At 38.4% G+C, this 26,819-nt stretch overlaps 1 protein-coding gene across 2 annotated transcripts in view; it reads left to right on the forward strand.

Moving 5' to 3' along the window:
- The window catches only part of DACH1 (dachshund family transcription factor 1), a gene marked incomplete at both ends in the record, with an annotated part of 446,771 nt that overhangs the window by 380,865 nt on the left and 39,087 nt on the right, over positions 1 to 26,819 (forward strand). The window contains 4 exons of one of the 2 annotated variants that reach the window (XM_081082371.1): positions 4,675 to 4,826; positions 19,931 to 20,078; positions 23,006 to 23,149; positions 23,659 to 23,727. In XM_081082371.1, the coding sequence (XP_080938497.1) occupies positions 4,675 to 4,826; positions 19,931 to 20,078; positions 23,006 to 23,149; positions 23,659 to 23,727 (513 nt within the window). Of the gene's footprint in view, positions 1 to 4,674; positions 4,827 to 19,930; positions 20,079 to 23,005; positions 23,150 to 23,658; positions 23,772 to 26,819 lie in introns of those variants that run through there. The other variant, XM_081082370.1, reaches the window with a different exon arrangement.

The raw sequence follows: 26,819 nt of genomic DNA on the forward strand, positions 1-26,819 counted from the left end.
ACAGTATGGTGATTACCAGAGGGGCAGGGGAGGTGAGGGGGGACAGCGAAGGGTAAAGGGAGCCAAATATATGGCTGCAGAAGGAGATCTGGCTTTGGGTAGTAAACACACAATTTAATATACAGATGATGCATTCTAAAATTGCATACTTGAAACATATATAATTTTGCTAACCAATGTCACCCCAATAAATTTAATAAAATAAAAATAAAACAAAGTCTCTGCTGCACAGGGGGAATCTGCTTTGAAACTGACTCACGTGATTTTTGACAGGCCTCCATCCCTTGTCATGTTACCTCCACAGGGCTGTCTCATGACATGATAAGTGGCTTCCACCAGGGTAAGAAATGCAAGAGAAAAGAGAGGAAAAGAGATATGGGAACTGCAGACTTTTTATAACCTAACCTCAGAAAGAGCATATCATTACATTTGTTTTATTCTGTTTGTTAGATCTAACTCAGACTAAGGGGAAAGTTCTTGAGAGAATAAGTATAGTAGTAGGGAATAATCATGAGAGGGTATCTTAGGGGCTACCACATGCCCAGAAAAAATAGTCCTCAAGTACCTGTCAAGTAAATTAAAATATTTATAAATTACTGCCCAACACTCTTCAAATAGAGACGCACCACATGCCCGCACTCCCTGGTGCAGAGAAGGGAAGGGACAGGTATAGAGAGATAGAAACATGGATGACTCCTGCACTCCCCTAAGGGAATTGAGCCCACAACCCGGGCATGTACCCTGACTGGGAATCGAACCAGTGACCTCTTGACTCATGGGTCGATGCTCAACCACTGACCCACCCTGGCTGGGCATATTATTTAACTCTTTACAACTAAAACCATCTCACAGATTATGAAAATAGAAAGTGGGCTCTTGACTAAATAATAGTAGTCTGTGTATGTGTTTCTTGCTCATTTTATACTGTGGAAGAGTATGCCCTTATACTTGTGAAATATGTAGTGAAGTCTTAAGGATTGAAAGGGGAAGATGGTTCAAACATATGTACACACAGAACAAGAAAGGGAGAGAGAAGACAGAAAGATAAAAAGCAAATGTGAGAAAATGTAAACATTGGTTACTTGGGGTAAAAAGTTGAAGTAGTTTCCTAGGGCTCTTGTAACAAAAGGACACAATCTTGGTGGCTTAAAGCAACATAAATTTATTTTCTCACAGTTCTGGAGGCCAGGAGTATAAACTCAAGGTGTCAGCAAGGACAAGCTATCTCCAAGAGGCTATCAAAGAGAATCTATTCTTTTTCTCTTCTAGCTCTGGTGGCTGTGAGCATTTTGTGACTGGCTACAACATTCTGATCTCCCTCCCTGTCTTCTCTTTGCCTCCTCCTCGACTCTGTGAACCTGTCTCTCTCAAATCTCCCTCTGACTTTCTCTTTTAAGGAAAGATCGGAATTAGGGTGCATCCTAAAAGCAGGGTGATCTCTTCACCTCAAGAACCTTAACTTAGTTACATCTGTGAAACCCCAATTTACAAATAAGCTAGCATTACTAGGTTCCAGGGATTAGACAAGGACATGTATGTTGAGGGTCTACCATCCAACCAACCACAGGTTATAAAGGAATTCTTTGAACAAGTCTTGTGACTTTTCCATAAGTTTCACGTTATTTAGGAGCAAAATTTTAAAGAACGAATCAAATGCTATAATCAAAGATCATAATATCTGACATGCCAACTTTCTTTTAAAGATAAAACTCAAAAATATGCACAATATACAAAATTGGAATAATGTCCTTTGTGAATTTGTGCTTCAGCATCATTCATTGTTTGAGGTCTTTAGAGATTATGTGATGTCAAAACTCTCTTCCAGGTTGTCTGGTCTCTCAAATTTTTGCTTTAATCTCCTGAGAACATTTAGGATATCAAAGGTCACTTTTATTTAAAAGGAAGAACCCTGTTCTCAATTTTACTCTTTGTAGGAAGACAAAATGAGACTTTCTATGATGCTAATTGCCACAAGATGACAACTTCTTCTAAGGTAGTAGGGTCTTGATACCCCCAAAATATTTTGTCTTGTTTGTTTGATCTTTGATTAGTTTGTTTTCTTTTATATAATGTTTATTGATCTTAAGAATCACCTTTTAAAAAGATTTTTAAGCAGTCACTCACTCTTCGCTAAATTTGTTAGAGTTACAGTGACCGTATGTAATATCTCTACTATGTAAAATAATAAATGAATGAATTCAATCAAATAAGTTTATACCAAATAATAATCTACTCACATATAGCTGAAAGCATGAGAACCAAGATGAGCATTCAATTGAGCAACTGCAGAAAAAAAACATGAAACATCTGTATGCACCATTTTAATCTTATACTGGGGAAAAATGAGTAGTAATGGGATAAGGATGGAAGACAAAATGCTTTGCTAACTTTAATAATTAGGTATTTAATGATTGGGATTGGTCATTCTAGAAAATACTTCTTGAGGCTTACAAATTGTGGGGGGTTTTCAGTATTCTCTCTCCAGTATCTATCCCCAGCACAGTATTTATGTTAAGTAAACATTGGCTACATGAATGCATGTGTCTTGAGTGATTTAATTAATTAATTCACACAACAAGCAAACATAGTCAAGCTTAAATGTTTTGAAGTTTAAATAATCGTGGGATGATGGAACTTCTAAATAAAGATGTGCATATGTGTGAGTGTGTGTGTACCCAAAGATACGATGCTTTTTTCTTGGACAACCTTTAAGAAATGTGGAGTCACAGACTAAAGCTGAACACAGTCTCAGGTGCTCATCTGGTTCTATTCCTTTCTTCAGGAGACAAGCAATTATTATCCCCATGATCTATTAAGCCACATGTTCTTTAGCATGTGACAGCTAAGGTGATGCTGATCAAAAAATATTGCTCTTCATTCTTAAACAATTTCACATGCACAAAGATGGTTAACAAGCGCCTTTTCAGAGATATTGTGAGAAAACACTAGCAGCCTTGGTCTGGAGGAGTAATTTACGACAGCGAGGTAAATGGTGTCCAAGATCACCTTGATCACATTAGCCATGCCCTGCTGTCTTTCTTTAACCCTGTTGACAAGTGGAATAAAAAAAGAAAATAAGAACCCAATGAATCCTACTTCAGCTGCTTACTCCGTTTCTTCCTCTGGTACCTGCTGCCTCAGATCATCTGTTAGTAAGTTAACAGAGGAGGGACTGGAAGGAGAAACTGCAGAGGAGTGAGTGAGTGAGTGAGTGAGTGAGTGAGTGAGTGAGTGAGGAGTGTGGTTAATAGAAGGCCTTGTGTTATTGTTTCTCTCCCCAAATTTTCCTCCCTTTTAGTTCATTAACTAGAATGTGGCAAGGTGAGGGAGATGAATTTAACTTGTTCTGACATTAGTTACAGAGAAGTGTAGCAGCTTCCGTAGTACTTCGGCCCCAGAGAGAGTTAATTAGAAAACGTGTTGTGTGGTTAGGTGTTGTAATGAAAAATAAAGAAATGACTGAGAACAGCGGAATCAAATTATAAATATAAATGCAGGTGTGCTGAAGTTTCTAGCCACTTGCAAAATTGAGAAATACTATCAGGATGTATTAGAGCAAATACATTGCTCTAATTAATTTTCCTAGTGTGAAATAAAATATTTATAAAATTGAGAATTCTGCTGTGAATAAAATCTTCTCTGTGATATAATAAACTAAAATAAGCCATACTTTGTATCTATCTTAAATGAAACTGAACCTATTTAACTAATAAAGAACTAAGTAAAAGGATTTCATTATAAGTAAAAATAATTTATATTGGGGCATTACTCTAAGTTGCTTAAAATAATGAAAGATATTAAACAAAGTAAAGACTGATTTATCTTAGAGGACTTTATATTTGGTTTTTAAAAATATTGTTATGAAAGCTGTATTATCTTACCCTTCTTTAGAACCCTTCTTCATGGAGGGTAGGTGGGTGAGAAGAGATCAGCCAGAGAAGTTGTATGCATATGTGCATAACCATGGACACTGATAATAGGGTGGTGAAGGCTTGGGACTGGGGGTGGGCTAGAAGAGGTCAATGGCAGAAAAAAGAGAGACATATGTAATACTTTCAACAATAAAAATTAAAAAAAGAAGAATTAGACCTTTAGTTTTAATGATATTGAACAATTCAGTTATAACTTAGAATGATTATATTTGATTCCAGTTTGTCTTTTTAGATGTGAAATGAAAAGTTTTATTTGTACAATATTTTGTAGATTCCTTAAGAATAGATTTGAACAAATCATTGACATAAAGGGTTAATTGAGAAAGAAACATACTAATATGCAAAGTATTCCTCTTATATGGAGCTCTAGAAAGATTCTATTGTCAATCCAAACAGAGCAAACTAAAATGAGATAATTGGGAAGGTGCCCATAAAGTCAGCCTGAATATATTATCACAACTATATATGAGATAATATTTGTTTTAAAAAGATTCTATGGCACTGTAAACTCAGTCTCATTAGAGACTGCATTTAAAAGGCTTATAAAGTTACTCATTAATGTTATCTTGTTGTATCTCCACAGCTTTTTCATTAAAGAAAATTCAGCAGAAAGCATTTTCTCCTGATAGCAGGAACCAATTTGCAATAAATGTTCTGGAAACCACTAGGGAAGCCATTACTGAGGTCTAATAAAAACAGACAAGCGTAACTTGTTCTATATTTTTGTTTCAATCACATACAGATGAGACCCCGCTTTCCACACCAACTGCAAGAGACAGCCTTGAGAAACTTTCTCTAACTGGGCATGGACAACCACTACCTCCCGGATTTCCGTCTCCTTTTCTGTTTCCTGATGGATTGTCTTCCATAGAGACCCTGCTGACTAACATACAGGTAGGCCTTCTGCAACCTGTGAGAAAGGAACATGAAAACCCAGTTGCAGAGTTTACAAAGTCACACTTCGCCAGTTTAATCTACTCGTGAGTTTGACTGAACCATGGTATTCAACTTTTTCCAGCAATTTAAGATTTTAAACTTGCTACACTAATCAAATTAGTTTAGAAATACACAAATATGTGTGTTGAGCCTTCAGAAACACTTACATGAAAATGACCTAGGTGTTTTAAAAATCACGTTGCCTAAATGTTCTCGTTATTGCTGACTAATGGGAAGAATTTAAATGTTTAAGTTTGTCTGATTTACTAAATGGCGGCACACTAGTTCTAATAAATATTTAGTTATTTTTAAACTGTTGGACTTCCAGTGAGGAAATGATATGTTTAGTCACTTAAATACATCTAGTACGAAGGAATCCAAAAACATCTCTTCTTTCATAAGTAAGTTTGTTTCAGCTAATAGGGTTTCTTCAAAGAATAGACTTCAAAAAGCCGTACAAAACTTTCCACGGATTTCCTATGTAGGCCTCAGGATGTATATTTTATGTACAGTACATTATGAATCAAAAATACTTGCAGTTAACAATAACATAGAGCATGGGGCCAATAAATAAGAGCGTGTGGGATAAAAGAAAGCATAATTTTCTTGCCCACACATGAAGTGATCATGTGGGCCCCAGATGGGGATTTTTGTCATCTATTTCTCCACATTTGGAGTAGCTAGTAGTATGAATGTGCTTGCAGATACTGTGCTGATAACATATTTTTTTTTCAATTTTTACCTTAGCACTCCATCCTTGGTGATATTTTTCTGTACACATTTCCTACAGTATTAAACTTTCTCCCAGTAGAAATGTAATTAATTTTATTTACCTCTCCAAGGATATAACAGAAGGCTTTTAATGGAACATATCTTCTCATATATTAATGTGGCATTTTAATACTAATGTAATTAGAGTCTCCAGAACTGTATTCAACTTTAAGGTTTTATATCTCAGTAATTGAAATAAATCATCAATCTGCCCAAATTTAATCAAGGCCAAATAGTTGATTATATTTTAAAGTAAACATAATACTTTTTCTAAATTTGACTCATAGTAATTTTGCTATGAGATAGATTTTTACAATTTCTCTCTTTTGTTAAATTAAATGCTTTCAGAAAATATCCCTCAACATTTTTGAATTTGCATTGTGACATTAGGGAACAATTCATTTTTTTAAATGTATACAACTCTATATGAAGCAAACAAACAAACAAAGAGGAGGCATTTACTTAAAATCCTCCATCTAGTTGTATGTATTTTCACTAACTAAAACCTCTTTAACCAGGAAAGTGGTAATTTCATTTTAATTTTGGCAGAGAAAACATTTCTGTGTTTCTTCAGTGTAAAAGCAGCTTGCCCACCTGGAGAGGGGGTTGCACGTGGCCTCCTCTATTGTGTGGATACCACGTCTCTAGAAGAAATACTGTCAATTTGGAAATGTTCACCAATCCCAGCCCAGTGTTACCCAGACAAGAAATGTTATCTACATCACCTCAAACTATAACTATTTCTTTAAAAAGAAAGAAAGGAAAACCCTAGTTTTACTATGTATATATTTAGACACTGTTTATTTTATAGAAGGCACCTCTAGATTGAATATACTCCTCTTTCTATGCTCCAGCCAGCCCCAAAGACATATTTTAGCAAGAGTTGATGATAGGATGATAGTGAAGGCAAGCTAAATGATTTCTAATTCAAAATCATAGCAATCTGAGACTGATTATGTTAGAACCCCTACAATAAGAATACTGTATTATAAATAAATTATACATGTCAACTATTTAATATATATGCATATAGCCATGCACAGGTGTGTGTATATATATCCTATCTAATAAAAGAGAAACATGGTAATTGGTGTATGACCGCTACCCTTCTCATTGGCTAATCAGCGAGATATGAAAATTAACTGCCAGCCAAGATGGCGGCCGGCAGCCAGGCAGCTGGAAACTAACATGAGGCCTGCTGGCTTCAGTGACGGCGGACTCCAACGTTCGCCGCCTGCCTTGCTGGCCTCTGAGCCTGCAGTTTGAAACATTGTAACAAATATAGAAGCTAAACAAAACCCCAGAAACCTGCTTTCAGCCCGCTGGGATCTCAGAGCTGGAGTTGATACAGTGTTTCGATTATAGAACCCAAACAAACTAGATACCTGCTTTCAGCAGCAGAGGCCTCAGAGCTGGAGCCAGAGCTAAAGCTAGGCCAGAATTAAAAAAGAAAAAAAGAAAAAAAGGAGCCGAAACCGGTTTGGCTCAGTGGATAGAGCGTCGGCCTGCGGACTGAAAGGTCCCAGGTTCGATTCCGGTCAAGGGCATGTACCTGGGTTGTGGGCACAACCCCAGTGGGGGGTGTGCAGGAGGCAGCTGATCGATGTTTCTCTCTCATCGATGTTTCTAACTCTCTATCTCTCTCCCTTCCTCTCTGTAAAAAATCAATAAAATATATATATATATAAAAAAAAAAAATAGATGGGAAGAAATCAGGGTGGATGGACAAAAAAAAAAAAAAAAAAAAAAAAAAAAAGAAAAAAAGGAGCAGTAGGGAGCTTCAGCCCTCAGCCCCTCACCCAGACTGGCCAGGTACCCCAGTGGGGACCCCCACCATGAAGGGTGTGTGACCAGCTGAAAATAGCCATCATCCCCTCATCCAGGCTGGCCAGGCACCCCAGTGGGGACCCCCACCCTAAAGGGTGTGTGACCAGCTGCAAACAGCCATCATCACCTCACCTAGGCTGGCCAAGCACCCCAGTGGGGACCCCCACCCTGATCCAGGACACCCTTCAGGGCAAACCAGCCAGCCCAATCATGCACCAGGCTTCTATCCTATATAGTAAAAGGGTACTATGCCTCCCAGCACCGGGATCAGCGGAGCCATGAGGCCTCCCGACACTGGGATCAGCATGACAGGGGGCAGCGCCCAAACCCCCTGATTGCCCTGCAGCTCTGTGTGTGACAGGGGGCGGGGCCACAACCCCCTGATTGGCCCTGCTCTGTGTGTGACAGGGTGCAGCTCCCCAACCCCCCAACCCCACGGGCCCTGCTCTGTGTGTGACGGGGTAGAGCCATAACTTCCCCATCGGCCCTGCCCTGAGTGTGACAGTGGCGGAGCTCCAACCCCCTGATTGGCCCTGCTCTGTGGGTGATAGAGGGCGGTGCCCCAACTCTACTATCGGCCCTACTCTGTGAGTGACGGGCGAGCTCCTCAACCCACTGATGGGCCCTGCTCTGTGCGTGACAAGGGGGAGCGCCCCAATCCTCGGATTGGCCCTGCTCTGTGCATGACAGGGGTTGGCACTACAACCTACCCATCGACCCTGCCTTGAGTGTGACAGGGGGCGGTGCCCCAACCCCCCAATCGGCCCTACACTGAGCGTGACTGAGGGTGGCATCGCAACCTCCTAATCCGCCCTGCTCTGTGCATGACAGGGGGTGGTGCCCCAACTCCCTAATTGGCCCTGCTCAGAGCTTGACCAGGGGCTGCACCTAGGGATTGGGCCTGCCCTCTGCCACCCGGGAGCAGGTCTAAGCCAGCAGGATGTTATCTCCCGAGGGGTCCCAGACTGCGAGAGGGCACAGGCCAGGTGGAGGGACCCTCCCTTCCCTCCGAGTGCACAAATTTTTGTGCACCAGGCCTCTAGTATATATATATATATGTATGTATATGTATATATCTTATCTAATAATAGAGAAACATGGTAATTAACCATAACTTTCCTACCCTTCCCATTGGCTAATCAGCGAGATATGCAAATTAACTGCCAGCCAAGATGGCAGCCGGCAGCCAGGCAGCTGAAGCGAACATGAGGCTTGCTTGCTCCAGTGACGGAGGAAGCCAAGGTTCCCCGACTGCTGTGGCCCAGCTCTGAGCTCCGGATGCAACAAAGTTGCAATTATAAAACCTAAACAAACCTCAGATACCTGCTTTCAGCCAGCGCAGCCTCAGAGCTTAGAGCAGCCAGTGATGGCAACAGAGTTTCAATTTTAGAATCTAAACAAACCCAGGTACCTGCTTTCAGCCAGCAATGGCCTCAGAGCTGGAGCCAGCTCTCAGCTCCAGTGACAGCTATAGAAGGTAAATAAATCCCAGAATAAAAAAAAAAAGAAAAGAAAAAAGGAGAGGCTGGGAGCTTCAGTCGCCCACCAGCCTGAAAACAGCTTTCAGCCCCTCACCCAGGCTGGCCAGGCACCCCAGTGGGGATCCCCACCCTGAAGTGGGTGTGACCAGCTGCAAACAGCCATCAGCCCCTCATCCAGGCTGGCCAGGTACCCAAGCAGGACCCCCATTCTGATCTGGGACACCCTTCAGGGCAAACCAGCCAGCCCCCACCCGTGCACCAGGTCTTTATCCTATATAGTAAACGGGTAATATGCAAACTGACCCTAACAGCAGAAAGACTGGGAATGACTGGTCACTATGACACACACTGACCACCAGGAGGCAGACACTCAATGCAGGAGCTGCCCTCTGGTGGTCAGTGTGCTCACACATGGGAGGAGCTCTGCTCAGCCACAAGCCAGGCTGATGGCTGCCAGTACAGCGGTGGTGGTAGGAGCCTCTCCTGCCTCCTCAGCTTTGCTAAGGATGTCTGACTGCAGTTTAGGCCTGCTCCCTGCTGGCAAGTGAACATCCTCCGAGGGCTGCTGGGCTGCCAGAGGGATGTCTGATTGCCATCTTAGGCCCAATCCCCCAGGGAGCGGGCCTAAGCCAGCAGGTGGTCATCCCCTGAGGGGTCCCAGACTGCGATTGGGCACAGGCTTGGCTGAGGGACCCCCCTCCCCCCCAACTGCACAATTTTTTGTGGACTGGGCCTCTAGTGTATATATATACACTATATATACACACATGCAAATACACACACAAAATACATAGGTACATGTACACATATACACACATACATACACACTGAATTTATGATTAGTAATGGTTTTACAGAAGGTCATGGATGATAGTTTTTTAATATTACCACATTTATTGAGGTATAGTAATATCCTTAGAGTGATATAGAATGTTTAAACAGTCATGATCCTGGCATAATGGACATACAGTATAAATGTGTTTGCTGTCCAAATTCTAATTTTGGTAATTACATTCTGCCTACCTCAATTTCCTCTGCAATTTCAATTACATGCAGTGTGTTCTCTGCTTTCTATTTCAAGATGGTAACCTTTTTGGTAAGTTTAAATCTCCATATTTCCTTTGGAGGTATTTTATCAGATAGTAATGAAAAAGAATTGAGTTGAAAATTTTTAATTTTTCAAATCATACAATTTCAAATCTAAAAATAAAGATTCATTATGCATATCTGCTATTGTAATTAAACCCAGTTTATACTTAAATTTAATGTACATGAACTATGTTTTTTCTTAGAATTAATGACCAAAAAACCCTTCAAAATAATATGTTTAATGAGTAATTGTTCTAATACCCAATAATTTAATTTTTGATATTCTATAATTTAATAATTCTCAGTTTTAAAATTTATAATGGATACTACAGGTGTTTCTTTCATGACATGTTATAAATATTGAATTTCTATAAATGTTATTTTTTTGTGCTTTAAAAGAGGATCTGTAGAATAATACTATATATTAGTATACTAATATTTTTAATATATTATATATACTATAGAAAAACACTATATCTATATTTTTGGTACCAGATTTTACCAACTCTGTCTTGAAACTTGAGTTTTTTGGAAATTAAAAGTAATAATGGATAAAGATGTCTACAATAAAAGATAGTAATTTCAATTTAGTGAGAGGTATGATACATGCTAGATTTTGCTTTTTGGGATTTTTTAAATTTTTATTTTATATGAAAATTTGTTTGTGTTTTTTAAATGTGGGCAGTCTTTCATATGGCTTTATCAAAATATGTCTAAAGAGAACTCCCTGTGAAATTTCAGGTGAGGAAACTAGAAATTTAGTGTCAGCGTACTAGATGTGACACCTTCAAACATTAATTCATTTGAACACATTCAAAGGAGAATTTTACCAAGTATTTTTAGTCTGAGCTTTCATGTAATAATCATAGCTAGGGTCTATTAAGGCATAGACTTGGAAATAAATAATATGCATTCATTTCCTTATTAAAGTAATTATTTAAAGTAACTTATAAATGTTAAAATACGAATAGGTAAATAAATAAAAAGTAGAAATATAAAAAAAAGGGTAGAGAATATAAAATTTAGTTAGAGATGAGGTTGGCATTGAAATATACGCCATAAGGGAGTATATGACAGGAGTTTGGTTCACTATAGTTTTTCCATATGGAAGAATTAAACAAAGAAGAAAGACCTAAAAATAATGTTAAAACCACAATATATGGCTGTCCCAGATTGATTCACTATGGATTCATAGATACACATAATCCAACTGTGGTATTTAAGAAGTATGCTCTACTTCTTGTTTGAGGTAAAAGAAATGAAAAAAATTTGTCTTAGTACTAAGACCGAACTACTCCAATCTCCCAGTCTTTACATTTTGATTACATGTATGTATATTTCACACATTTTAAGAAATTAACTTCTTTCATTTCCATTGTTAATACATAATTGTAATTATAATAAGGTTAAACAAAATAATTAGGAGGAAACTTTTCAAAAAGATAAAACAACAAAATAGAACATTGGCTTCAAAATATGGGTAGGTTGAGATCAGATATGTTGTTCTTACACTATATCTTTTTCTCTTTAATCATAAGTATGCACTATATCTTCTCCCTTTTATTTCCATTACCATTTTATAAAAAAAGATAATAAAAAAAATCCCAGTAAAATGTATCCAATATTCTAAAGATGGTTTACTATGATGAAGAGAATAGCATAAAGCTCTTAAAAATCTGGAGTATATACCATATTTACTATTTTTTATCATACTCTACTATAATACTCTTTCACTTCTGACATTTCTAGTCATCAAAAGTGTCTGGTAGTTTATCCCACACCAAGCAATTCTGCAACAATAGCTGGATGCCCCACATTTTAATTCAATTCTGACACCACATACCTGGATAACCAATTCCACAAGACTGCCTTTGCCCCCACTTCATATGCCAATTGCAAATTTAGGTTGTAAATTGTGCTTCTGACCAACTGACCCACTCCTCATGTTCCTCACTAGCACAACTCACTTGCTAGTCATATATAATAAAAGCCTAATATGCTAAGTGTCCGGTCAGCCAGTGACCGGTCAACTATTCAACCAATCAAAGCATAATATGCTAATGATATGCTAAAGCCACTCAACTGCTTGCTATGATGTGCACTGACCACCAGGGTAGGTTAGCTTGCTGCTGGGGTCTGGCTGATTGGGACTGAGCAAGATGGGCCAGACATGGGACTGAGAGAGATGGGCCAGACATGCCCTGGATTCATCCTGTGGTCCCTCCCCAGCTGGCCAACCTCCCATGTCTCTCCCTGGCCAGCCCTGATTGGCCCTGATCGGGACTGGACAAGACAGGATGGGACACATCCTGGAGCCCTCCTGCAGTCCCTCTCTAGCCCTGATTGTACACTGGTGGGGTCCTATGGCTGGCCTGTGCCCTCTTGCAATCCAGGACACCTAGGGGGATGTCAGAGAGCCAGTTTCGATCTGATCCTGTAGGCCACTCCCCGCGGGAGGGTGCCAGACACAGGGCTCATGGTTGGTGAGTGCTGCTGTGCCAGTGCAAACCTCTTTAGCACTCACCTCTCCCAATCAGGACTGATTGGGCACAAGCCCAAGGCAGGTGCAGTGGGGCCACGGTGAGTGGGAACGGCAGGTAGGAACTGCAGGCGGTGTTGGACTGTGGGTTTGGGCCTGATCCCTGCAGTCCTCCCCAAGGGACCCCACTCATTCACGGATTCCTACACCAGGCCTCTAGTTTATTATAAAAGGATATTATTCAGGAACAGCCCTATGCAAGTGATACATGGGGCAAGATATATGAGAAGAAGCTCAGAGCTTCCATGACCTTTCTGAGTACACCACACACCCAGCATTTTCACTTATTGACCAACCTAGATGTTCTCACTTTTGAGATTTTAGGGAGGTTTCACTTCCTATGAAAAATTGATTAAATCATTCATTACAGGTGACTAATTCACCCTCTAGCCCATCTGCTCTCCTTGGAGATCAGAAGGGTGAGGCTGAAAGCACCAACCCTCTAATCAAAGGGTGGGTTCCCCTCACATCCAGTTTCTATTTTTAGGGACTTTCCAAGAGTGATCTTATTAACATAAACTCTGGTGTACTCAAAACAGGCTTATTATGAATAACAAGACACTCAGTTTACTTTTATTGCTTTTATCACTTAGGAAATTCCATCCAAAGTAGGATTTCAGTTCCAGGATCAGCATAAGCACAAGATCAGCATATATATATATATATATATATATATATATATATATATATATATATAATTTTACTACGTATATACTATATAACATATATATATATATATATATATATATATATATATATATATATATATATACTAGAGGCCCGGTGCACAAAAATTTGTGCACTCGGGGGGGGGGGGTGGGGGGTCTACTCAGCCCAGTCTGTGCCCTCTCGCAGTCTGGGACCCCTCAGGGATGACCACCTGCTGGCTTAGGCCTGCTCCCTGGAGGATTAGGCCTAAGCTGGCAATCAGACATCCCTCTGGCAGCCCAGCAGCCCTCGGGGGATGTCCACTTGCCAGCGGGGAGCAGACCTAAGCTGCAGTTGGACATCCTTAGAGCTGCTGACGAGGTGAAAGAGGCTCCCACCACCACCACTGTACTGGCAGCCATCAGCCTAGCTTGTGGCTGAGCAGAGCTCTCCCATGTGGGGGCACACTGACCACCAGGGGGAAACTCCTGCATTGAGTGTCTGGCCCCTGGTGGTCAGTGTGTGTCATAGTGACCAGTCATTCCCAATCTTACTGCTGTTTGCAGCTGGTCACCACTAGGGTGCCTGGCCAGCCTCGATCAGGCTGGCCACACCCCCTTTAGGGTGGGGGTCCCCCTGAGGTGCCTGGCCAGTCTGGGTGAGGGGCTGAGGGCCATTTTCAGGCTGGCCTGGGATTGAAGCTCCCAGCCTCTCCTTTTTTCTTTTCTTTTTTTTTCTTTGTTATTCTGGGATTTATTTACCTTCTATAATTGAAACTTTGTTGCTGTCACTGGAGCTGAGCTTGCTCCAGCTCCATGGCCACGGCTGGCTGAAAGCAGGTATCTGGGGTTTGTTTAGCTTCTATAATTGAAACTTTGTTGCTTTCAGGGTAGCTTAGAGCAGGCCGTGGCAGACTGGAAACCTTGGCTTCCTCCATCACTGGAGCAAGCAAGCCTCCTGCTCGCTTCAGCTGTGTGGCTGCCGGCCACCATCTTGGTTGGGTTAATTTGCATATCTCGCTGATTAGCCAATGGGAGGCGTAGCGAAGGTATGGTTAATTACCATGTTTGTCTATTATTAGATAGGATAAATTTACTATATATATACATACATATATATATAATCACTATATCACAGTCTCTAGCTGATTATATACAACTAGAGGCCCGGCGCACAAAAATTTGTGCACTCGGCGGGGAGGGTAGTCCCTCAGCCTGGCCTGTGCCCTCTCGCAGTCTGGGACCCCTCTGGAGATAACGATCTGCTGGCTTAGGCCTGCTCCTGGGTGGCAGAGGGCAGGCCCAATCCCTAGGTGCAGCCCCTGGTAAGGCTCAGAGCAGGGCCAATTGGGGAGTTGGGGCGCCGCCCCCTGTCATGCACAGAGCAGGGCGATTGGGAGGTTGTGATGCCACCCTCAGTCACACTCAGAGTAGGGCCGATTGGGGGGTTGGAGCACTGTCCCCTGTCACACTCAAGGCAGGGTCGATGGGGAGGTTGCAGTGCCACCCCCTGTCATGCACAGAGCAGGGCCAATCAGGGGGTTGGGGCACTGCACCCTGTCACTCACAGAGCAGGGCCCATCAGGGGGGTGGGGGCTCTGTACCCTGTCACACACAGAGCAGGGTCAATCAGGGGGTTGGGGCGCCGCCACTCTCACACTCAGGGCAGGACCGATGGGGAGATTATGGCTCTACCCCGTCACACACAGAGCAGGGCCCGTGGGGGTGTGGGGAGGGTTGGGGCGCCACACCCTGTCACACACAGAGCAGGGCCAATCAGGGGGTTAGAACGCCGCACCCTGTCACACACAGAGCCGCAGGGTGATCAGGGGGTTTGGGCGCTGCCCCCTGTCACGCTGATCCCAGTGCCAGGAGGCCTCGCGGTTCCGCTGATCCCGGTGCTGGGTGGCATATTACCCTTTTACTATATAGGGTAGAGGCCTGGTGCACGGGTGGGTGCCAGCTGGTTTGTCCGGAAGGGTGTCCTGGATCAGGGTGGGGGTTCCCACTGGGGTGCCTGGCCAGTCTGGGTGAGGGGCTGAGGACTGTTTTTAGGCTGGCGGTGACTGAAGCTCCCAACTGCTCCTATTTTGCTTTTTTTTTTTTTTTTACTCTCGACCAACTTTATCTTTGAGGCTTGGCTCCAGCTCTTAGGCCTCTGCTGCTGAAAGTAGGTTTCTGGCCTTTGCTTACAATGTTGCGATCCTGCTGGCTGAGGCCCAGTGGCGGACTAAAGCAGGTTTCTGGGGTTTTGTTTAGCTTCTATATTTGTTACATAGTTGCTTAGAATTGCAGCTCAGAGGCCTGCAGCAGCAGGCGGGGAATGTTGGAGTCCTCCGTCACTGAAGCAAGCAAGCCTCATGTTAGTTTCAAGCTGCCTGGCTGCCGGCCGCCATCTTGGCTGGCAGTTAATTTGCATATCGCCCTGATTAGCCAATGGGAAGGGTAGCGGTTGTACGCCAATTACCATGTTTCTCTTTTATTAGATAGGATATTAGATGAATCTTTTGTTGTTATTGTTAATCCTCACCTGAGGATATTTTTTCCATTGATTTTTAGATAGAGTGGAAGGGAGGTTGGATGGAGAGGTAAAGAAAGAGACAGAGAAACACATTTATTAGTTACCTCCTACATGTGCCCTGCAACAGGGGCCAAGTTTCTGACCTACAACCCAGATATGTGCTCTTGACTGGGAATTAAACCTGAGATCCTTTGTTGTACATGTTGATGTTCTAACCATTGAGCACATTGGCCAGGGCTACATGAATCTTCTTTATAACCTTACACAGTGGATTTTGTTGCTATTCCCATTCTACAGATGAGAAAATGTAGGCAGATAAACCATTTGACCAAGGTCACTCAATGGTGGTGATATCTGAACTTAAACAATGGCTGACTAATTGCAAAGCCATGCAGATCATATGATGTTTTATATCTGGAAGTGCTTTTGATGTAGAGTCCATCATTGATCCACTTTGGAGCATAGTAACCATAACGTTAAACCAAGTATAGCTGTATCTTTTGTTACAAGAACTTCCATGAATAAATGAATCAGTCGTTACTCTTTTAATCATAATTTTTCTGTCTACATAAGTTCTTGATTTAAAGAGACATTATTCCTTCCCATCCCAGTAAGAAACATAAAAAGGAATGATTAAGGTTAAATAAGCTGGGGAGTTCTGAGCTTAGCGAATTTACTAATTTGGGAACTTGGACAAGTCACCTGATCCTCCTGGGCCTGGGTTTTCTCATATGTAAGAGGTTTTAGTTAAAATGGGTGATTGTTAAAAACCCCAACTAGGTTATTTGCTCTCATTAGAAGATGTAACACATTATTGAGCACAAATTTTGCCAAAGGAGTGTCACCTGACACTCAAGAAACCTTACTTATCATCCAATTCTGAAACAAAGTAGTCTAAAAAACAAACATCGACCAAGTAAACTTTTTTTTTCTAGGATCTAATTAATATATTAAGGAATGTTTCTTTCATATCAGTATCACTGTGGATACTCTTATACAAGCAGAGATTTGTGCTTTCTAGGCTATAATAAAAATAGTTATAACATTGCTAGATCAATTATAGTGCCTTCTTAAAAGAAATATGTAGAGACTCCTCCTATTAAAACTTATGAAAATAATTTAATTTATAAGATATAGTATTTTAGAAAACAAAAATATTGGTGTGTTATGATAACCATTATGCCTCACTTATGGGAAAGAAATTTGAGGCTAAACAACTCTTGTCTCATATAATTGCTGTGACATCGAGTAAGCTTAAAATGCATTTCTTTAGAATAGTCATTGTCCAACTTCAAGATCATGAAAATTGACCTCCCCTTGGAGGAAAATTCACATCTTAAACCAGTGTCTTTTACTGAAACTCACATTGTCATCACAGAATGTTGCTCCGTACTGCATGTCCGCCTGAGACCCAGCACTTAGCATCACCTTTTGCACACGACCCCCCTGGAAAATTTACAGAAGTTACACAAATCTGAAACTGCTATTACCACTGAAAGTTAAAATGGTGTCCTAATGATTAGTAGCTGTGATGAGCACTACTTGCTACAGCTTTTCCCAGACCCCTGCTGCTTTGAAGTTTAATCGGTTTTCTCTCTGTTTTGCAGCAGGGCTGTCATGGGCAATAACATAATTTTGCATATGCATCAGTTTGGCTCTAGTGCAGATTTTTGTTCACATTGGACTCCTACTGATGTGCACTGATTTAAAGTCTACAAATGAAACTTAATTTTATATAGCTTATAAGTAGTCCCTAGAGGGTATTGGATCCTAAAAGCTAATATTTTTCAGACATAATCAGCAGGAATAGGTAATGTATTACCATTAGCTACATTAGCAGCAAATATAACAAAAGGAAACAGTAAACATAAATGCTCTTGGCGACTTCATACTTTACAAGAAATATTAATATAAAATAACACAAATTAGGGTTGCAGTTTAATGTTATTCAACATGTTTATTCATAATGATTGTTTCATACTTAAAGAATACCAAAATACTGTGTTTTATCAGCCAAGGACAATAATAGTTTAATAATAATCTATTTTAAACGGATAGTGATAATACAACCAATCAACACATTAAGTGGTGCCAACATTGGCATCTTGCTAAATAATCTCTAGACATTGCAGAGAGTACATCTTTCAAAGATAAGTCAACAAGAGCAATCAGAGCAGAAAATTAGAGTTTGGTATCTTAGAATTAAAATACAGCTAAACTAAAGTTTTAATTGGGGTGATCTAAAAGGGCGCTTGATGCAATGATCTCTTTCATTTGTTACTAATTGTTTGTTCCTGATAAAGGAAAAAAAAAAAACATATACAGGAATGTTGCTGAATTGAGTGAAGATGGCAGTTTCCTTAGCAGCTATGTTTTATTGTCAAAAATGAGAGTGGGGGAGGGGCAAACTGTCTCACAGAAATCCTTTAGCTTGTTTCATATCACAATAATTAATCCAGGGAATTTAGGGTCAGGTACAACAAACATGAGATAATTTATACATGCTTGAAAAGAGACTAGACATGGCTTATGGCAATGCTGCATTGGTCGGCAGAAGTAAGGGAACATCTTTTTTGTGGTAACAAGTCAAGAGTTGCAATTTCTGATTCAAGCTGCTTATGTTGTCTACTGCAAAGGGGTCCCACGGCAGAGTAGATCTGCGAATGGACCAACTTCCATTTCATATATAATTTCTGTTGCAAATGTCAGATTCTGATGTTCATGGACCAAGGCAAAATATCTTCTACTTCCAAATAGCTTTTTTGTATTCCTGAGTTGCTAAAAATAGAAATTACAGCTTTTATTTTTACTAACAATTTTACTGATAATTTTCTAAAGCATCTTAGGAGAGAACATATGCAACATGCTTTGTATATGTTTTACATATTCTCATAGCCCCATTTTCAAAAATCTCAGAACATTATTAAATTAAAAATAGCATAAAGATTTAAAAATTAAAAAATAGCATACAGGGAATCAATATATGACTCCATAATCAGTTGAATAGATAAACCCTGCCTTTACCATTTGCTCATGAATTGCTATCTTGTCAAATAATCCCCTACAAGTTATTCTTGACTTATTATGACTATTTTAATGCTTTTTAAAAAAATAATGCACTATGAAGCCACTAAGCTTTAGATTCCTTACATATATATCTCCAGAAAAAATACCAGTATTATAATTGTTATTCAGCAAATGTTCAAAATATACTATCTTATAGGCTCTCTCTGGGTCCTAGGGCGCATAGTCTCAAATGAGAGAAAATGTCCCTGCCTCAGAGAGCTTTCAGTGTAGTGTAGGAGACACAACATAAAGCAATAAACAAATATATGACAACATTACATAATAGATGCTATGGCCCTAACCGGTTTGGCTCAGTGGATAGAGCATCAGCCTGCGGACTCAAGGGTCCCAGGTTCGATTCTGGTCAAGGGCATGTACCTTGGTTTGGGCAGATACCCAGTAGGGAGTGTGCAGGAGGTAGCTGATCGATGTTTCTCTCTCATCGATGTTTCTAACTCTCTATCTCTCTCCCTTTCTTTCTGTAAAAATCAATAAAATATATTTAAAAAATAGATGCTGTGAAGAATTTCGAGGAGGGAATAACAAGATATGTTTGGGTAGGTGGTAAGAGAAGGCCTTTCTTGGGTGGTGACTAAAAAGGTGAAATGAAATGAGGGCATAAACCACAAAAATTGGAAGGACAAGCATTCAGGAAGGGAACAGAAAGAGCAAAGTCCCTCGTGCAGAAACAAATTGGGAACCGTAAAGAAGCCCACTTTATCTAGTATAATTTTCGTAGGACATGGTGGTGAAGAGCTCCCAGAGATAGGTGGGTGGTGCCAGGAACACTTGGGGTTGCAAAAACCATGTTCAGGCTAATGTTTAACTCAGTTCTTTTTGAGACATGCTTATGTGCTGCCCTCATTTAGCGTTAGTTTTAAATATTCTGATTAGAAGCAACTGAACTTGAATGCCGAAAGTATTTGCCTTCCTAAAGTATTTTCATTAGATTTAGGAATGTTGTGCTTTAATTATAGTGCTTGTCCTAGTAAGTACAGAGTGAATGCACAAGAATGGAAGAATTTGACAAGAGGGTTCTACTCTTTTGAAATGCTTTTAAGTAATGAATGAAATGTGCTTTGTACCAGAATATATCAATTCTCAATACTTTCTTTGTACAGGGGCTCTTGAAAGTTGCCATAGATAATGCCAGAGCTCAAGAAAAACAGGTCCAACTGGAAAAAACAGAGCTGAAGATGGATTTTTTAAGGGAACGAGAACTAAGGGAAACCCTTGAAAAGCAGTTGGCTATGGAACAAAAAAATAGAGGTATTTTCAAACTTCCAAACATGTTTAACACTTTAGGTGAAATATTTACAATAACAGTACTATGCTTGGTGATTTCTATACTATGAGACTATACTTTTTGTTTCTTACTTATAGCTAAAGTTCAAAGCAAAACTTGAATCTGGGCTCATATATTTCTTAATCTCCAGTGTACATGGCTTCTCTACTGTTCATACCCCAAGATATTGAACTATATCCATTATATCATTAATCACATAATTTTTATTATGAGCTTAACAAATTTATAAATTTAAGATTCACAGCCATGAAGATACATTTTATATATATTCACAGTTGCCTTTTGAAAAACTCGAGTTAAAATCATAAAGCTAAAAGAGAAAATACTGATTATTCAAGTGAAACAGATTTAGTAAGGTATTTATCAAATGAAATTGAAGACTGATGAATGTCTGAACAAATGACCAAAGGTGAGTTGTATAATAATGCTTCACTCAACAAGGTCAAGTACACATTAGAGTAGAAACCAATATGAGTGTTTATTGGGTAAAAATAATAATATTCTCAATCTATTACTTCTTTTAACACACTCTACAATGTATGTATACATAATTTTAAAGATCATTTATATTTGTGTGTTTATTGTATGAGATTGAATAATATTTTGTTTACAACCAACTTTCCCATTGCCTCAACAATAAGTTACTCCTAAGTATTCTAGAAAGAGTGCTTCTTTTCTTTCATTTAATAAGTATCCATAACAAATACTATATATATTCTCCTTTTGACTATTTGACATTTAAAAATTAGTGTTCTGTTTGTTTTCAAAACTGACAGGACTTAGTATGTTTTTTCATCAGTTACTATGAAGCCACAGCTAGAGGATTCCTGGGATGAAGTTGATTTAGGAAATTGTCAACCCAATAGTACAGTTCTAAATAATGTGGTTTCATTAATATAATCAAAACAAGATAAACATTGGTAACAAGGTATGTTCTGTTCTAAGTGCATAATGAAGTTTGGTTGGAGTTCCTTATATGGGACTATATTCCATATGATAGCCATGTCTTGATTTTGTTTGCACCTGGAAAAGTCTTTCTTTTAAAAATTTGTTTACAAGACTTAAAGGCAGATACTTGAATTCCTAAGTTAGCTTTTGGTTACTTGAGGGACCTTAAGAGTTTTATTGGTTCAAATCTGTTGGATTTATACTCCTTTACTTCTTTAACCACTAGAGGGCAAAACATTTCCCAGATGATACCAAGAACTCCCATTTAATTAATTGTGAACAATAAATGAAAGGTAATAACTGTCAATAATTACCTCTTATGACTGTACCTATTGAAGCAATGTATTATTCGGAAGTGAGAACATGGCATTCCCATTTGGTTCAATCACACAGGAAGGACACAGTGAGTGGCCAGTGCAAGGTAATGGCTATTGAGTGTTTAGTGCCATGGGTGTGTACAATCCAAATAATAATTCAGAAGCTACTGTTTCTTTTCAAAGAGACTTATAAGCAATCATCTTTGGAAAGGGAAATAGTAGGACTGTGACTTTGTTAAGATAAGCATATAACTTTCATACTATTAAGTAAAGGAAATTAGCACATTTATTTGAAACCAGCTTTGTTTTTTTCTATAAGATGGTATCCAATGTACACTTTCCGTTAATATATGATACCAGCAACAATAAACTCAACAAGATAATGGTTTGACCTCTTAACAATATTAATAATTATACAAATGGGATATATGGACACTAGAAGTTGTAACTAAAATTCTTTCTTGAGGCATATTACCCTACTTTATATACTGATTCAACACTGTGTTACAGAATTTTTTTTTAAATCTGTAGTAAGAAATCAGATAGCACAGTTAGGATGATTGCTCCTTATTACTAACAGACGGATTTTCTCATACAGATTCTGTCACATTAAATCCACAATATTTAACAGCCATTAAAAAATGTATTTCAAAGAAAAACATTTGTATGCTTCCCATATGCTGATTGTTTACTTTATGTACATATTGTAAAAAAAATCATACTGAAAATACAGCTGACATCCACGTTATGAAGAGCATTTATTTGTCATTATTTATTAATTACATATTGCAATACAAATATTTAAATTCTCCAGTAGGAAAAAATGTATCATAGTCAACTTTTTGTACCATAATCTACTTTCTTATGCCATGGCACACTATTGTTAGCAGCAGCATAATTAGCAATGAGGTTTTATTCCCCACCAAATGCCTGAAGAGTAAAAGTATAACTTTCTTGAAATGTGTTATAGTGTATATACATTTGCTATGAGGTAATTATTAATAATTATTATTATAATAGCTTCATCCAAAATATTCCTGCTTATATATGTTAACAGTAATTAAAAATATGCAGCTCCTCATATAGAATAATATTGTATTTCCTAAAATTTCAGGATAGAAAAAAAATTCAAGATAGAATTATTAAAAGTTTAGCTGGTGTAACATTGTTTTGTAAAAAGGGAAATATACCATTTACTACTCAAAATTGGTGCTTTATAAATAGGAGGCATACTTATACATGCTTGTGCTATTCTAGACTACTCTGCACTATTCTGATTCAAGGGCAGAGACTAAGCCCAAACATTCCTTTAATTAGGCTTCCTTTATCAGTGAATTCAAATATTTACTAAAATTAGTTTCCCATTAAATCTGTCTCTAAAAATGATAATTAAAGCCATTCTTACATTGTAATATAGTTCAAGGCTAAGTAAAAATTGGCCTCCTTGGACATTTTACTGGGATTTATTTTAAGGTTGCATTTTTTCCACTTCCTCCGCATAGGTAGACTCAATCCAGTGGAGGGAAAAAGAGTATTATAAGAAAGGTAGATCATTTATAAGTTTGATAAATGTTTAATTTAATACTGTAAAAATTTAAGAAAAAATAATGTGGACTCTTTTCTAGCCATAGTTCAAAAGAGGCTAAAGAAGGAGAAGAAGGCAAAGAGAAAATTGCAGGAAGCACTTGAATTTGAGACAAAACGGCGTGAGCAAGCGGAACAAACACTGAAACAGGCAGCTTCAACAGATAGTCTCAGGGTCTTAAACGGTAAGAGGTGCATTTTTATGTGTTGCTAACTAACTTTCATTTTTCAATAGACAATTTAGACAAGTGTTTGTGGTTTTGTCTATATTTAGGTCCTGTCATTTGTTAAATTGTGCTTTTAGCACAATTTAATTGTGGTGTGAAGAATAGTCACATGTGTTGAGGGAAATGTATTATTTCATAGGTGCTTCCACTGTTTTGTTACTTAACTCCAGCATCTGGGACCTGGCATTGCCTCTCTGTTTAACCAAATCCGTCTCTACTGAAACATGATAAAATAGTAATCTGGGAACTCCCCAACCCCCATCCAGTTTATGAACAAATTTGTGTTATTTATTTATTCAAACAAATCTTTTGATAATTCTTATGGTTATAGTCTCTGTTCCACCTTTAAAAGATGACATCTATTTAGATAATTTTAATTTAGCACCAGAATAAGAGGTCACTCTTTTTTTTAAAGGACAATATTATCAAATGAAATGTGTGTCACTCTTACCTTTCTGTGCTTCTAGACTCGCTGACCCCAGAGATAGAAGCTGACCGCACTGGCGGCAGAACAGATGCTGAAAGGACAATACAAGGTAGAAATTTGCAAAAGGCTATAAATCTAGATCTTGCTATATGAGTTTTTCCTCAGCTTTAGCCTGCTATTCAAGCATGTAGCCTACCATCTGGGCCACATCAAAACAAGTTCAAACAAGGTCAAGTTCATCTTGCTTGTTTATATGAGTGAATTCATTTTGTGCTGATAGATTTTCTTTAAATTAACAGGTCATTTCTGTTTATACAGGGCAATTAAAAAGGAATAATTAATTTTAAACAATGTATGATTTCATCTTAGACACAGTAAATGTGTTTTTATTGAATGCTTGAAGCCCAATCTAATGCAGTAAGGATTTATAAGTTATATTCTATATATAAATAAAATCATGAGTTAATCGAATAAGGAGTACTAATCATTTGAAAATGTCTTCTCATTTTGTGATAGTTACTGTCAGGCACACACAAAATAGTCTAGTTGAATGTTAACAATAAATAAGATTGTTTAATCCTGTGTGGATTTTTCAAATGTTCTGTATGCCATTATAGCCATTTTAATAAAATAAATCTGCTGAGCAAAATCATCAATAGAATACTAAAGGAAGTTGTGTTATACACTCAGAGGAGCTAAATATATATATTTTGCCAAGATTACTCTATGAGGAAAGGACAAAATTTGAAGGTAGCATCTATACTCTAATATTTATTCTATACAGGAAACTCAATCTAACTTCATGAATACAGAACAGTGAAAAAGAGCATTTATTTTCTATTTTAAATGAAGATGATTCTTCAAAGCAAAGCCCAAAATGATTAATTGCTATAATCCTCCCAATTGCTTTTATTTTGCATTTTAAACTCAATCATGTTGGGGTATTGTTTGACATTAATTGTGTTACTTAATCAGTTTCAAATGTGTCATTCTTGGTTTAGTGTAAATGAAACATATCTTTTTAAAGTACCATATATGGTGCAATAAGTAAATATCACAAACTTGAAATATTCCTAGAGAATGTTTTTTACCTATGTTTATTTTACCTGAAATCCCTGGTATTTTTTTAAAAATCCTACGCCATGAACCATATGTTATTATGAGACATCTCCTTGGATATACAAGATTAATGCAATTGTAGGAAGACTTCATTTTTAAGAGTCTTATGGATTTCAACAAAATTATATATGTGTGTACATGTTATTAAAATCATAAGACTCTCTTGCATCTCTTTTAAAAATTACATACACATATTAACAAATTCCTAACAAAGCCAGTCCTCCCGATCAGAGCCAATACCTTACTTAGTAAGGCCAATGTAAAACTATCAGCCCTGGCTTGTGTGAGCAGGGCTTGGTTACTCATGCACTGACTTAGCTAATGTCCAAAGTGGTCTAAGAAAGCACATGAATCTCTAGTTAAATGTGATATATAAATTACCTGGTGTCCACAGAATTCTCAAGATGGTCAGAAATCAATCTAAGAAAAATTATAAACAATATATTCTTGCACATAAATAGGAGATTTGTCATTAATATTAAGAAATATTTAGGCAATGATGAAAAATCTTGGCATAGTGGACATAATATATATTTTAAGAATTTGCTATCAGAAATATATTGGTCATCAATAAGGTTACAGTTATTATTATTTGAATCTTCAAAACTCACATATATTCAAATATATACTTTATTGTGGATAAAATCTTGCTGCATGAGATTGAAATATTGAGTTTTCTTTCTAATGTGATTTGCTTACTCTGAGGAAACTTTTTAATCATAAATTGCCTTTTTGTTTACTATTCAGAATGCTATCAGTTGGGCAACATAGAAGACCTACCCAAATAAACTCATAATTAAGGAAACAAAGCATTTTAACAAGTATACATAGTAACTTTAAGCCAAATATAATGATTATGAGGTTATTTATTGCTTTTGTTTAATTATAATATGAATCTTCATTCATTCATTCATTCATTCACTCATCCAGCCTATCAACTGAAATGATGTTCCTCAAGTTTAATTTTCTTTTTTAAAATATATTTTATTGATTTTTTACAGCGAGGAAGGGAGAGGGATAGAGAGTTAGAAAGATCATTGAGAGAGAAACATCGATCAGCTGCCTCCTGCACACTCCCCACTGGGGATGTACCCGCAACCAAGGTACATGCCCTTGACCAGAATCGAACCCGGGACCCTTGAGTCCGCAGGCTGATGCTCTATCCACTGAGTCAAACTGGTTAGGGCAAGTTTAATTTTCTTAAAATTATTTCATGCACAGTTGGTTTTCAATAAGACTCTTAACTAATATTCATGATTTTAATTAGCTATTATAAATTTTATCAAATGTAATTTTTAAAAAAATACTGTACATGAATTTGTATTTCTGTGTGTTGGTTGCTAAAAAGTTATTTAACCAGTATTTGAACTACACAAGACTTTTGAAATACAACAGCAAAGGGATCACCTTTTGCTACTCTAAGTCCACTAAATAGGCTCATTTAGCCCTTTGAAGTTTTTTTAACCTTAGAAACGAAATCCATATATTTGGAAGCTAACAAACAGAATAAAATTAACTGAACAAAATAAATCAAAGGAAAAAGACTCTAGTTAAATTCCGAGTCGAAGCATAAGAATGGGAAAGGCAAAGAAGAAAGAACCAGAACTCATGACTGATGTGTGACATGGTCTGTGTCAGGCATTAGGGGAGCCATGAGCACCTGCTGCTTCACAGTTCAGGAGTGACACACGCACAGCCTCTTGCTCCCTTCGCTTTCTCTCTGTCCCTGAGCCCAGGTGTTATGATATTCTCTGTACTCTTTCTTGCTCCCAATCCAGCCATAACTGAAATTATTCTCTCTTCCAAAATAAACTCAACTTAATTAGGACAGACAAAGGAAACCCACATTTCTTCATGCTTGTCATGTATTTATTTTTAACATTTTGACAATTAAAAAATGCCACGCTTGGCCCAAGAGTCAGTTACCTACGCGCCAGGCACTTCAATACTGCTCAAGTGCCAAGTCATTAACTCCTGCAAGCACCTCAGGTTAGACTAAATGATGCCTTTTGGGCATTTAAGACCACAATTTCCAAAAAACTATAGAGTAGGGGAAGTGGAAACAAGAAAGCAGTTTAAAAA

Source organism: Myotis nattereri (genome assembly GCF_964212035.1).
Source record: "Myotis nattereri genome assembly, chromosome: 2".
In the NCBI taxonomy this organism is placed as follows: Eukaryota; Metazoa; Chordata; class Mammalia; order Chiroptera; family Vespertilionidae; genus Myotis; species Myotis nattereri.